This window comes from Branchiostoma floridae, chromosome 1 (genome assembly GCF_000003815.2).
Source record: "Branchiostoma floridae strain S238N-H82 chromosome 1, Bfl_VNyyK, whole genome shotgun sequence".
NCBI classification, from domain to species: Eukaryota; Metazoa; Chordata; class Leptocardii; order Amphioxiformes; family Branchiostomatidae; genus Branchiostoma; species Branchiostoma floridae.
This window is the reverse complement of record NC_049979.1, coordinates 7,256,833-7,271,205: the sequence shown is the minus strand read 5'-3', so window position 1 is coordinate 7,271,205 and position 14,373 is coordinate 7,256,833. Positions and strand designations below refer to the sequence as shown.

General features: G+C 39.9%; 3 protein-coding genes across 9 annotated transcripts in view; 2 read left to right on the top strand and 1 right to left on the bottom strand.

The window, feature by feature from the left end:
• The window catches only part of LOC118413239 (1-phosphatidylinositol 4,5-bisphosphate phosphodiesterase beta-4-like), a 58,520-nt gene extending 50,228 nt beyond the window's left edge, over positions 1-8,292 (top strand). For both annotated transcript variants that reach the window (XM_035816484.1, XM_035816475.1), the window contains exons 26-36: positions 185-273; positions 505-637; positions 1,012-1,061; positions 1,367-1,432; positions 1,826-1,941; positions 2,111-2,171; positions 2,892-3,067; positions 3,367-3,468; positions 4,080-4,137; positions 4,250-4,336; positions 4,674-8,292. In XM_035816484.1, coding sequence (XP_035672377.1) covers positions 185-273; positions 505-637; positions 1,012-1,061; positions 1,367-1,432; positions 1,826-1,941; positions 2,111-2,171; positions 2,892-3,067; positions 3,367-3,468; positions 4,080-4,137; positions 4,250-4,336; positions 4,674-4,742 — 1,007 coding nt within the window. In that variant the 3' untranslated portion in view covers positions 4,743-8,292. The remainder of the gene's footprint in view (positions 1-184; positions 274-504; positions 638-1,011; positions 1,062-1,366; positions 1,433-1,825; positions 1,942-2,110; positions 2,172-2,891; positions 3,068-3,366; positions 3,469-4,079; positions 4,138-4,249; positions 4,337-4,673) is intronic.
• Positions 8,293-9,431: 1,139 nt separating this feature from the next.
• LOC118421043 lies at positions 9,432-11,317 on the bottom strand. The gene has a single exon (XM_035828201.1). It carries the CDS (start codon positions 11,099-11,101, stop codon positions 10,118-10,120), a length of 984 nt encoding a protein of 327 aa, XP_035684094.1. The 5' UTR covers positions 11,102-11,317; the 3' UTR covers positions 9,432-10,117.
• Positions 11,318-11,551: 234 nt separating this feature from the next.
• The window catches only part of LOC118423739 (RNA-binding protein 25-like), a 16,874-nt gene continuing 14,052 nt past the window's right edge, over positions 11,552-14,373 (top strand). For 4 of the 6 annotated variants that reach the window (XM_035831979.1, XM_035831955.1, XM_035831961.1 and 1 more), the window contains exons 1-3: positions 11,552-11,729; positions 13,484-13,679; positions 14,152-14,280. In XM_035831979.1, the coding sequence (XP_035687872.1) occupies positions 13,571-13,679; positions 14,152-14,280 (238 nt within the window). In that variant the 5' untranslated portion in view covers positions 11,552-11,729; positions 13,484-13,570. The remainder of the gene's footprint in view (positions 11,730-13,483; positions 13,680-14,151; positions 14,281-14,373) is intronic. The other 2 variants (XM_035831970.1, XM_035831988.1) reach the window with 2 other exon arrangements.

Below are 14,373 nucleotides of genomic sequence, written 5' to 3'. Positions count from 1 at the left end.
TCAAGGAAAACTAGCAAATTTTCTAAAACTTTTATTAAAGTGTTTATGTTGAAGCTGTTTCAATTAACAAATCTGACACTAGCAGAATGATCAGAGAGTATGCTTCTACTCCAGACTTACTGATGAGTTGGATGCTTCTGTCACTCAAATCATGCATACCTATTGCACCATTTTGTGTCTCCAGAGTTCGTTGATGCCCTGAACAACCCCATGCAGTACCTGTCCCAGCTGGAGAAGAGAGCCATGGCTATGAAGGCTATGGGTATTGATGAGGTACATTGAAATAATTGTATATAATGTTTGTTTGTTTTTTAATTGTAGAGATTGTTGTTGCTAATGAATGGCCTTTCCATGATGCTCAGTTGCTATGTAGCAAATACCAGGGTGCTGTCCAAGGTGCTGAACTAGCTGTTGTTATTGCCCTGATTTGGATTTATTAAATTGTTGTGATGTCTTGATCAGAAATCACTTGTCTGAAGTACTGATGTTCTGGCTGCCTTACAGAAAGACATAGCTGACGTCCCTGCCAGCTCAGGCAAGAAGGATAAGAAGGCAGCCAATGGGAAGTCTCCAGCCACGCCCTCCTCTAGCCTGGGGGTTGATGGGAAAGATGGGAAGGCTAAAACACCGACAAAAGGTTAGAGGTCAAATATGACTACTGTGCTGGTTCAAATATAGTTTTATATTAAACATGTACATGTAGGGTCCTACTTCAGCCATCCGGGTAGTAGTTTGCTCCTATGTTTGCTTCTGCTACCTGTCTGGAGACCTGCACATTCAAACTGTTTGGTGGTAACGTCAGTTAATGAGCGAATTAAGGAATGGGTTCTAGAGCGCTTGTTCGATGATAACAGACTCTCCGCAAACGGACAGAGGGCATTTCCTATTTTGGAATCCCTGTACCCAGGCTACTCTTACTTCATGTCAAGTGGAATATTCAGTCTGTGATATACATTGGGCTGTCGGTAGACCTGTGCTGACTGCAGTGATTATGTTTGTTTGCCACCACAGAATCAGCATGTCCGGCCCCAGTTTCCATAGAGAGCCTTAAGCAGGAGAAGGTCAGCCACTGCTTTCAACAGATTTTATGCCTGCCATTCTTTCATAATTGATGCCTGTAACTAAGTACAATTTGACCATGTTATGATTATTTTTGGAATAATTTCAGAATGTCATCAGTGTTGCATGTTTGCTTGGTAAGAATTGACTAATGGTGTCTCAGCTTTTGGGTGCAGTTTTACAACTCAATCCTCTCCTATGAGCTAAATCGGATGATTGCTACTCTTTCTCAATGGAGTTTAAATATACAGTTGTGCCTGGCTGCATTGAATATCTATATACTAACTTGCTTCATTCCTGCCCATAGCAATACATAAAATTAATCAAGAAGCAAACTAAGGAGATGAATGGTCTAAAGAAGAGACATGACAAGGTAATGATCGTGACTGCATGGTTTGCCTGATTATGGAACTAATGTTAACCGCATTGTTGTGAATTGTTTCTACAAGTTGCTCTGTAACTCTTCCATTGCATCACCTCAAATGTTCAGAGCTCTGTCCTTCATAATTTCTATGGATCATATACTTAAGAATCGTCTTTGGTAAGACTTTAGAATTGGTAAGACATGCTTTGTAAGGGGTTGTGTAGTATGGAGATCATTATTCAGAAGGCGAACAGGCTAGATGCTTAGAAAATGCAATGATTACGTGTGTATGGAAAATTCATTTTACAGTCTCAGACAGACTTGGTGCTGGAGCTGTGGAAAGTGAATTATCCACGAAATACTTGAAAAACACTTAAAAATTGCATCCATCCCATTCCATAGGAAAAGGCAGTGATGCAGAAGGCCCAGAGCAGTGTGGTGGACAAGATGGTGGCAGCTCACCAGAAGGAAAAGCAAAGTGTGGAGAAGAATCTAGAAAAAGCAAAGAAGAAGAATGGGTACATTTTTTGTTGTTGTTATTATTGCAAATTTTTACACAACTTATCAAGGTTATCAACAGAGTTTATATACTTATAGAAGCAGCAAAGATCTTCCAATGTTGCCTATTTTTTATTTCGACAAGGAAGTGAATTTTGTTCAATAAGGTATGTTGTTTCTTTTGTACAGGAACAATGCTGCTGAGCTTGAGAGCAAACTGAAGTCACTGGTGGAGAATCATGATACAAAGGTAAGCCTCTTTCATCATTCATTATCCGTAGCACAAAAAACAAGGGAGGTTACAGGTGACTGGAAACATGTGTTCTTGATTTTGTATCATCTTGTTCTGAGATATATGTAACGTCATATTGACTAGATTACTTGTTAGTTTGAAGAAACTGCTTCATGTCATCAACTGACATGTACTGATAGGGATATCACAGGGCGATGGGTGGTGGTTTCAAATACATTTTGTATACATCAAAACTCTACCAAGTTACTCCCAGCATACTTTATTTGATGCTTTTAAAGTGGCAAATTTGCATGTGGGTTCACCACAAGGGCTTTCCAGTCATGTACTGCTGCTGCCCACGTGTCCACTCAGGTTTTTCGAGGTTCCTCTTTGGAGTAATTATGGTGTTGACAGCCAGGGTTAGTAGCTCTCAACTCAGAATTCTGCCATTCCGTGCAGTAAATGGCATGAGCCAAGGTTCCCTTAGAGTAAGAATAAGATACTCAAAATGTCTTGAGTTTATTTGAAAATGCAAGGATTACTTGAATGTATGCTTTATCATTTGGCACTATTTTGGTGCACTCTTGCTGAAAAAGTTCCCCATGCTCTCAATTTAGAATGCTTGAGAGTACAAGACTAATAACATTTCTTTTTCATCTGAACTTTGAATTCCTCAGGTGTTTGCAAGTCCCACGCAACTTCTAAAATGTTGCTGCCTTACATTTTTTTCTTTAACAGGTAAAGGAGATAGTGGCTACTCAGACCAAGGAGTTCTCTGAGCTGGTGGCCAAGTGCTCTAAGGAGGAGCATGAGGTGAAGGAGGGACACTTCAAGCAGCAGTGTGATGTGCTGAAGCAGCTGATGAAGGTGGCACACGAGCAGCAGACCAAACAGATCACCACCATCCACGAGAAGTAAGTCTGGGGGAGAACCATTGTTCTTAAGGGCACGGTCACATAGGTTGTGCGATTTCCATACAATTTTGATGCCATAGGATTTTTACCACTGACATGGATCCAAAACAGCATTTTGTATACCAAGACAGTTGCAGGAGACTTTGTACGACAATCGCACGACCTATGTGACTGCGCCGTAATGCTCTTGTTTTTCTCTCCATAAACTGCCATCCAACTGTGAATGGTTTCATCAGGTGGGAAAATCATTGTGTGCTTACACAGCACAACACCACTTAATATGTATTCTTTGCATGTAGGCAAGGCAAGGATCTGAAGGGAGGTCAGGCCAAACAGTCCATGGAAGAAAGTAAGGCCATCGCACAGGACAAGAAGATCAAGAACAAGGCTGAGCGGGAGAGGTGGGTAATTGCTTACAGACCTTTACTGAAGCACTAAGTCGAGTTTTTAAAAAATTGAACATATATTAAGCAATTAGTACATGTAGCATCTAATGCAGACATGCCCTTTTCCATGAGGTTAATTGTAGCCAGCTGGATCTAGTTCAATGTTACTTGTCAACAATGGAACAATCCAGCAAACTCTTTTCCAAAACTCTTGCAACAAATGAATTTACCAATAATTGTTGCTGGCCTTCCTGAATTTACCATCAAGCATTGCCGGCCCTTGTAAATTTACCAGGATCTCCTCCCTGCAGACCCTCCCCAATATTAAGACAAAAAAGCATTACTAGTGAGCAAAATTGTCAAGACATGGCAGAATTTAAAGGTGGCCCATAGGTAGGACCCTAATTTGAACTCTGATTCTTGGCGTTTGATTGGTTAAAAGAGATAACTGCACTTTAATATGGTATCTAGCCAGTGATGGCACTTCGTGGCCCTGTAAGGGACAACCACAATTACCCGTCAGGTAAGTACCCTTGGGCGATTATCAATTATCAAGACATGGCAGTTTGAATTTTAAGGTGGCCCATAGGTAGGACCCTAATGTGTGTTTTACTCTACGTTTGCAGGAGGATCCGTGAGCTGAACAGCAACAACATGAAGAAATTCCTAGAGGAGAGAAAGAGGGTAATAATTCAGCATCTTTTAAACATTTTTCACTATCTGTTTACTGTAAACGTGTGTTTCTGAAGTCTTTCGCATTGATAAAATGTGCCCTCATACATCATGATACCCACAGCTTGCAATGAAACAGGCCAGGGAGAAGGAGAACCTGGAGAAACAGCAAGGTGAACAGCTGGAGGAGCTGGATAAAGAGATGGACAAGGTGGGGGATGGAGTGAGAAGATTATGTATATTATTTGATGTAAAAAAAAAAAGTAGCATAAGACATGACTTTCGACAAAATTAACCTGTAGTTCAACTGCTATGCAGCCAAATAATGAGTAAGAAAAAGTAATGAGGTTTTTCAAGCACCATATGTGGCACAGACATACAACAAGTAAGGCAGCAGGGAGAAAGTTTATAGGGCTTTATTCAAGAGGTCTGAGAAAAATCACGTAGGGCAGTATGGAGAAAGCGCCACACTCTGATATGCTTGATTGATGCAAACATCTGGTTATGACTTATGATTTGTTTAAAAAAAATGTGTATTCTTTTTGTAGTGGAGGGAATCCCAGGAGAAGGAGAAAGTGGAAGACAAACTGGCACAGAAACCCACAGCTGCAGTCTGATCTTCTGGATACACCCAGCATCCATCATAGTTTCTTGTACAGTCTGTCAACAATGGGAGGCCAAGTTTCAACTGTTGAAGATGAACATAGAGTTTAGGGAACAGGATACTGGAAATGTGCTAAATCGCAATCCTGTTCTTCATCTGAATCTCACATTTACAAACCAACTTCTGAGCCCACATGTACTGTTGTACTTTAAGCATAGAGTGAAATGAATGAAGAACATGAGTACTAGTGACATCAAAGGTTTTGTGGACCAGAAGATATTCCTACTTTTCCTTATCTTTATTTAAGTTAAACCATTGTTGTCTTTTGTTTTAATAGTTTGCATACCTGTATAAATCTTTCTAAGTCATATTTTCTTATGTGTGTCATTTTATTTAATTTTGTTCTAGCCTTATTTTATTTCAGTGCCAACTTCTGTTACGTGCTATTTCCTTTTTCACCTAGACATTGTAGGCATTATTCTGTGATGTTAATTTTTTTTATCTTTCAGTTTAAATGGTTTGCTTTTCAAGCAAGATTAGAATTACCTGTTTTACAGTCTGTGAACTGCAAGGTTGTTACTTATGAACACAAGGTTGTTGTGTGAGTGGGATACCAGAAATGCCTTTTGTCAGAAAATGTGCAGAGGGTGTTAGTATGAATATGCCTGATGATTGAAAGAAAATAGCATTGCTGGGGACTTTATTGAATGTCATAAGTAATTTTCATTTATTCACAGGTATAGCTACATAGTGCTTCATTTTTTTGGGGAAAAAGCTTAAAGATTGTAGCTTTTAGGTTTGACATTGTGATTTTCCAATTCCCACCTTGTTCTGTGTCAGTTAACATTCCTATTCCCTACTAGAATGCAGAGTTTTCTGAGGAACTTTGTAGATGTCAGCCTGATAGACAGAATATCTGCAGTATGCATGCATGTGTGTTGAAGCTTAACACACTGCAGATTTCTCCTCAGAAATAATGCAACACCCTGCCTCAGAGTCAGGATTATTACGATACTTACAACAGTCAGAGAATTGGTGTTTTAGAGATTATTACAAATCAGGACAACAAAGTGCAATTCCATTGTAGCTGTGTGTAGGTTTTCCGTGTACGTGTGTATGTGTGAGACTGTGTTATCTTTTACCTTAAAACCTTTATTACACAATATGAGGCTAGTCACTTACAGCTTGATGACTGTGATAATTTATTACTGTAGTGCTGTAGCTTATCTAATACCACCACTGCTAAATGCTCTGTTTCTACTGTCCATTCTGAATAGTGCTTATTGTCACTTCAGAAGTTTAGTAATTGCAGAGATTGCAGTACCATTACTGGTTAGGGCAAATGTGCTACCAGTATCATTACCAGTAGTTCCTGTGTGATACATCAAGTAGTATGAATAGTATAACATCGATAACTAATAGTTCTACTGACCAGTATCTGCTGCTGTGTGTAGGTGCAATAATTAAACAGGACTTATACCTCAAATTCTGTAGTGGGCAGTTAAAAATAATCTGTAATGGAGGGAGTGCAAAGCATCTGAATTCTGTCTCCAATAAAGTTTGTGGATGTCTAAAAGAAAAATTCACACTAAAACGTGGATTTGAAGACAGTTTTTTGTCTGGCCATGGTTTCAATGAAAGCCCCCAAACCCTTGCTTTGACAATAGGTCGAATGTTGTCGCACAGTAAGAAGCCAATGTAATAGCGTGCAATAATTCATGGTCAGTAAGGAATTAAATGTTAGGATTCTGTACTCATTAGTTGTGTCAAGTGTCATGTGGTAGTGATCAGAATGAGTCAGAATTGCTTAATATATGCTTCATGGCCAAGAATAGAAGTGTTTGTACTGTTTGTATAGTATTTGTACTAGTTTTGCAGACTTATTTGTATATACTTGTACATGAGACTTTGAACCACTTTTGTTAGAAGTATGATGTTTAGTATCATAATTATGAGACGTACATGTACTGACCACAAAGCTAGGAATCATATGTTTTTGTTTTTTACCACTTATTCAAGATGTAGACAAGTCTATGTAATTAGTGCAAAGATGTGAAAAGCAAGCACAACTTACAGTAGTATCAGTAGTACATTGATACATTATATATTAGTTCTACCCACTGTACGTTGTGTATATTAATCTGCAGTGAATGACTTACATGTCGGTAATTGAGAAAGAACTGCAGAGATTAACAACTAAGAATCCAGTGACACTGACCAAAGTCGATGCTACCTAAAACACCTGATCGTTTCCAAAATCATATCCAGTTGCTTGAGCAACTGATATTTAGCGAATCTTATTACCTAGAAGTCTCAACTTCATTGACAAACTTAGAATCCAAACTTGTAGAAAACTAGACACATTTGCTGAAGCACCAAGTATGTTGTTGGCTGTGGGGTGCATGCAAATAGAATAGCATCAATTTGTTACTTGCTTTCTCTTCAAGTAAGGCAGTAGCTATCATTCCCATATTTATCCATGCCTACCGGACCAAAACACACTTACTATACGAGCGATCGCGATGATGTCACGGTGACGTAGTGGTAGGCAAAAAGCAGGTGTTTGGCAAAAGATTGATGTACATCTTAACCAGTAATTTGATCTGCTAATTTAAATATCAATTTTCAATCCAATCTGCTGACGTCCCGGTAGGCACCAATCGTATTACCCCGGATATAAACAACAACAGCGATCCCTTGTATGGCTACCACAGTTTGCTTTTTGTTGATTTTAATTCTCCTAAGCTTTTTGATCATACAAGGACCAAGGCAATGCCGAGATTCATGTTTCCTGTATTTTGATCGGCAAAAGGGTTCGGTTCAAGATTCATAAAATTTGTGGGCGGAATAGAAGAAATGGCATGGCCTTCAGGGAACTGAGAAGATGGGAAGGTACATGTCTTAATGTTCAAAATGGTACTGCTGTTATAAAGACAGGCAAACAGTTAGAGACCAATGTGGTACTGTGGCAATGATGAAATGTCTAAAAATGATTGCAAAAGTAAGGAAGTAAGGTCAGTCTTTTGTTTCGTCCCAGTGCAAGCAAGCATTCATAAATCAGCCTATAGTACCAGAGGCCTTTTGCAGTGGCTGGCACCAGCTTTATAAAGGGCTAGCATTGCTGCAGTTAAGATTATTCCTGTCAGTTGTGTCAGTACACATATCATGTAAATACATCTAACGAGAGTAATAAGTAAAGGTTTCGCCTTACTGTGGAAAACTTCTTGTATGTTCCAACACATTTCCATGTGTTGCTGTACCATCATTACAAACTTTGCCATATCACATTTCTCACGTGCAGTAAGAAAGCTATGAAGGTTTGCCAAGTTTTAGTCCAAGAGATTATTACTGAGTGAACATAGTGGTATATTACTGTCTATGAAAACAACGAATAGGACTTACAATGTAATACATGATGTTATCACATGCTTTAAATATAGCCATAGCAGGTACCAGGTTATCTTTGTGGAAGGATGTGGAACAAAAGAGGATATGAACTTGCAGCATTCCACTATTTGCTCCTTGCATATGAATTAAAGTAGTCATGATTACATCAAACTTGATATTGTTTTTGTCTGCTTATTTATCAGATCCCCAAACAATCAACATCAGCAAAACAACAAGTCCATTTGAGAATGTTTGTCTGTTCATACCATGCAGATCCTTGAAGTGACAAGTGGCACAAAGGGCAACAAGTTTCCTTGTTGTTTCAGTAGCAGTGTACATTTCTTAAAAGAGAGAGGTTACTTAACCCTTCCCCATAGGGGTCCCGTGCTCGAGGAGGTGCCTCGACCACGTTAATCAGCCTCATTACTCATAATGGGTACCTACTGGCTGGCAAAATACACCTGGTGATTATTATATTATTATAAACATGGGCACCTCCATCAGGGGACCACCATTTTACCTCTCTTCCAAAAGGCTGCTGCAGCCCCAACAGAGATTCTCTACCAGAATTGAACCAAGTCTCTAAGTTACCAACTACTAGTAATTGGAACCAGGGGCTCAACTGTGAGGCTACCAATGTATAATTCTTTGGGCAACTGAGTTTGTTCTTAGCCATCACAAGGGGATTTGATTCAGGACTGCACTTTCAACAATCAAAATCTAAACATATTATAAATGAAGGATGGTGTGGTACCCTGGGTAAAAGGCTATCAATTTGTATACATAAAAAACATAATTCAAATACAATTCAATCTCTACAACTGGATAAAAAAACGGATATTTACTTCCGGACGTTTCGAGTGACATCCATCACTCTTCTTCAGCATAAAATCCGTTTTTCATCCAGTTGTAGAGATTGAATTGTATTTGAATATTGCTTACCTGGATGTCTAACCTTCATAAACGTATAAAAAACGTAATTACATAAACAGCAAGGACATGTTCTGCCCTATGTTTCACTAGGCATGTGAGGTGAAAACACCACCAAACAAATGTTGTTTTGATCAGGTGACATTTTCCAAAAAAATGAATGTTGAAACTTGAAAAACAATAGATCAAAGACCATGCTCAGGCCCAGGCACTAAATGACTATATTCCAAATATCTGTGGCCCAAATGATCACTCATTGTGGGCAGATACACTATGAGAAACTTCCCTCGAACCCTTTATACCTTCATGGTATCTTATACATTTATGAAAGCATAGAAGGAGAATGAAATTACACAAGTATGATACACATCTCTATAGGTAAGCATTAAGTTTGGCAAAGAACAAATTTTTTAATTTCATTGCAATGACTTTGGCTGCTCTTACCATACAGATCCACAGTAGCCAAGAACTACTGACTGAAACTTACTACAGTAAATATGGTGTTAAAATTATCTAATATTGCATACTCCCAGCATTCCATGCAATATTTTTTCCATGCTTTGACTTGAGTAAATGGTGAACAAATGTCACAGTATTAAATGGTAGTCCAACTGACTGAAGTAACAAAAGTACAGTTGTCATATCCAAGTGTACCATATTTCCAATTACGGAAAAACACAATGTAATTTTTGTAATTGCTTACAAAACATACAAGTATATGGACAATTGCTCTGACACTCATATTCATACCCTTGTAACATTTATCTCCCAATCTCTATATATTCCATTATTCTTGAAGTTCATTCACAATCATTTGTTGAAACAATATATTGATGTGTAAGACCACCATTTCTATACTGAGGTTTACTTATAAATACAATACCTCACACTAGCAACCACATGCTGTATACAATATACACTGTGTATAGTCCCAACACGAACATTTCTGTAAAAACATATTTCAGCTAAGCAAGAGACAGCGTCTAAAGCAATTGGTTTAAAAATACTATGCATCGTGCTCAGTGATACTATCATTTCTCTGCAATTTGAATATCTGACAAAGCATGAGCGTCACTCTAGAAAGTCCATGACTTCATCCAGCTCCCTTCTCTTCGCCTCTTTGTGCGCCCATCTCGCCTCTGCCAGCTCAGGGGTTACCTTCCACTTGTCGTGGTAGACACGTTTACCACAGTCGGGGCACTTTTTCCCACCTTCAAAAGGGGGCGTCTTTAGATACTTATTCAGGCAGCCATAGTGAAAGGCGTGGCCACAATACACCCGTTCCACGTACTTCATGTTTGAACCACTAGTTATGACATCTTTCGGGTCTTCGGGTAGCGCTCGCTCTTTACATAGAGGACAGCACTCGTGAGGATATCTCCTGACTGACTTGACCAAGTGTTCCGCTACGATCCTTAGCGAGGGAGTTGGCTCAAAGGGTGGATCTTTTGGTTTCTTCCTGAGTGGAGGTTCCGTACATTGGCGAGCCATCTCTGTCGCCTGCCCCAAGAACGTCATCACGAACAGCGCTGGGAAGTTGCAGGCTTTGTTCTCTATCTCAACTTGATTTGTTGGATATTCGTTAGGGACAGTCAAGTGGACATGCATGAAGTAACCGCCCTCATTTATTTTAAGTATGATTACTCCTGACTTATGCTTAGTCTTTATTTCATCAGTGGAGGTCACCAGATCTTTCTTGATGAAGCTGAGCTCGTCGCTGCAAACTGTGAAGGGGTTTTCATCCAAGAACGTGCGCAGAAAGGAAACAACGTGTAAGATCTGTTTCTTGCCCAGGATTTTCTTGGCCTCAGCTTCACACACCTTACACAGCCCATCACACAACTTTAGGGACAATGTCTTGCTCTGTAGTTCTATCAAGATGGGAACATCTGGATAGCCTTCTGGGAACTGGAACCTGGCTATCATCTGTTTGTACTTGGTCTTCATGATGTCCACAGCAACAAGAGCAGGATGACATTGGATAATACGGGTGCCTTCCACCTGAGTAGTTAGCTTGTCCTTGATCTCGGCAAGCTCAGCCTCAATGAATGACATGGCGAACACAAGCACTACTGAGCTGTACACCACTTCCTGTTCCTGCGAAATGTAACGAATAGTATCAGAGTGCACTAAATAGATCACGATCAACCCCTTCTTTATACACCTCTCCTCTCCCTTACAACAGGGAATCCATGGGTGTGACTGTGAGGTAAGGAACTACGACGCAAACCTGTCCTCTGCTGTTTTCTGTCTGCAGTGATGTGAGGGAGGGCAGACGGTTGCAGACCATCTCACAATCTCGTTCCCAGGAATTTATTTACGTCATTCAGTGAGAATAAATACATTTTGTACAAGCTGCTCTGGGAACAAGATGTGCATTTAGTCTTCTCGAACTCTGACCCCGCTCCAATAATTTATCAAAAGTAGATGAAATATATCTATTTAAGTTCAAATTTTTAATTTAAGAATTTTAATACCTTTTATGCATAGAAAAGACAGAATTTTAACGTTTTTTGAAAAAAATGAAGTGATCAACTTGCATGAAAACGAGGCTGAGGTGGAAATCCGCCGCCATTTTGGTAAAAATATTTCCGTGGATGGAGGCAGTGGTCTGCGTAGTCAACATTGGAGAAGAATTTGGTCACATATTTCCTGAAATTCCGCTGCGTTTGCAGTTCCAGAGGTTAGTGGATGGAGTTGCGAATTTTCTGTGTTGTTATCGGATAGATGGCGTGCGTGTATGGCCGATGGAAGGGGAACTATGTTAGTGAAAGTCGGCCCGGTTTGTGTCGCATGGCGTGGCCTTGTTGGGCGCCATACCCATTATGTATCGCCATTGAGATAATTGTCTACAAACAAATTATCTACACGTAGGGCCAGAAAACCAGTTGATGAATGACATTTATGCTATCAGACCTTTTTATTTTACAAAATTGAACATTAGGATAATCGCGGCGCAAAGTTAAGAAACTAACTTCCTGTAGAATAATTTTGTATGTCTTTGTGTTGGCCTTTACTGTAGTGTAGTGCAAGTCCATTTTATAAATTTCCATGAAAATAATCTGCTCTTGACACTTCTTTGCCTACACTTGGAAAAAGGGCCTACATGTAAAGCGGGCATGAACCTGTTGTTTTACAATTAAGAATAAGAATAATTATTACTACAGAGAATTATTACCTGCTTGAGAAAAGCAGGTACTGTTTCTGGTAGGGATCTTTGTGATTCCGGACCGATATCTTTAGAACGTCTGGATGGATTGCGATTTCCTTTGCTATGGGGATAGAGTGTGTGACCTATTGTGCTATTAAGTAGATTAGAAGTTTGTTGTTGTTTTGTGGTTCGTTTTTAAAAAAATTTTTACACCCCCATCATGTCAGAGTAGTCCAGTGATCCCAGTAATAGAATGTAAGGCAGCTGGGGGCTATTAGTTTTGAGTTACAATGCCCAAGAGAAAGCCCTTTGGTGGTCCTATGGTTGACCTGAAAAATGAGGTCAGTTTGTTTAGGCTGGATGCAGCACACCCGCACCAGCTGAGTGCAATTAGTGTTTAGTTTCAGTGTCCTGCAGTCATTATGGTACCTTCTACACCTCCTAGCATCTTCTTCAAAAGTGTTACATTCATCAGGTTGTATGCAATGTACATCTGCAAAGTGAATGTTACCTCCATGAAAAATGGAGGTCCTGTTTTTGGTTTTTGATGTTTTGGGGTATACATGTATATCAGTTTGTGGCAGTTTTGTGGTTGTTTGAAAAATATATTAGTCTAGGAGTACTAGTAACTGTGACCATCCCTGTCACCTCTGTATGGAATGAACCATTATATACACATAGGGATATGTGCCAGGTGCAGGTGTATATAATAGGAAATAAAAATGAAAAGGTGAGGTCACTAAGAAGGTGTAGTTTTAGATCTCACCGTTTACTATAGGTACATTATATAAGAACAATGATGGAATAATTTTGCCAAACGTCAAACCATATCACCCCACGACACACCATACGCACCATCACAAAACGAAATATTTCAAGCAGGTTTGAGTTTTCAGACTCTTGTTTTGCCTTTGTTGTTTGTTTTAATTATTCAGCATTTCACATATAACGTTAATTATATATTATTGACACACCCTTCTTGCTGGAAAAAACCCTTACACTTCAGCAAATATTCATACACCGAAACACTCAATTAACACACTTTGAGTTTGACTTTGTAGCAATCATGAGCAGAATCCTTTTTCCCAGCCTTCTTCATTTGAAATGCAGATTATGTACATTGTATTTGCACTAGTATCTTTGAAAGTGAAAGCACAGAATTATTAGGGTTTTTTTAATCACAGTATCCCAGTTAAAACAACGACACCAATCTCTATACTAAGTCCTGCTATAACGGTTCATGTTTCAAGTTGTGCTGATCAAATCATGTGCATACTTCTGTCCAGGTTGCTGGGGAGTGATACAGTGAGAGTACTTTGCTGAAACCAGAAGACCCTCGGGCAAGGACAGGAAGGGTGGACCTGACGGGAAAGATGTCGTTCCCTCCCCCCATGAACCGTCCCCCTGGCATGGGCATGCCCCCCATGCCTCCTGGTATGCCCCCACCAGCTCATTTTGGAGCATTTAACCCCCTGCCGCCAGGTGAGTACCCCAGTCTTGTCTAACACCCATCAGGTAAACACTGTGATGCCGCCAGGCATTGTAACTAACCCTTTCTAGCTTCCACTTCTCAGTCTTAGGTGGAGAGAAGGCAGATAAAACCCTCCCTGAAGAAAGTCTCACCCAGACATCACGACACATTGTTTGATACTTACACTTGACATTAGGGGAATTGTACTTCATGCAGCATTGCGCACTGTTGGGTTGTCTCACATGTATGAAACTGGGGCAACTGGTCACAGACCTTTGTGAAACAGCTAGCAGAAGAGTACTGAAGTAGTATCCTGAGAACCAAAACAAAAACAAAAAAACTCAACTTGGGACTTATTATTATATTTGGTGCTGCAGCATGAAGCTCAATTGCTCCCATATGTACAGCATTGTTTGACCTGTGAATGTTGTTACTGCTAATGTGTGGTTGCTGTGTCTAACCCACCATTTATCACCTGCGTAGATCAGAGGATGAGGGGGGTCATCAGCCCTGGTGTCACATCTCACGCCATGTTGCCCCTTGCAGGTTCTCCCCACATCGTAACCGCTAGCGGAGCCATCAGGCCAATGACTTTGCAGGCCATACGTCCAGGTCCGATATTAATCTCATTACTGACATGGAAAGCAAGGGGATGTGTTCTGACATTGTGCACTTGTCTGTGTGAAAATGGACTGGTATGAAGAA

What these genes read in the sequence shown, in the direction of transcription:
- LOC118421043 (XM_035828201.1), bottom strand. Translation starts at nt 11,101, where the DNA reads ATGTCATTCATTGAGGCTGAGCTTGCCGAGATCAAGGACAAGCTAACT.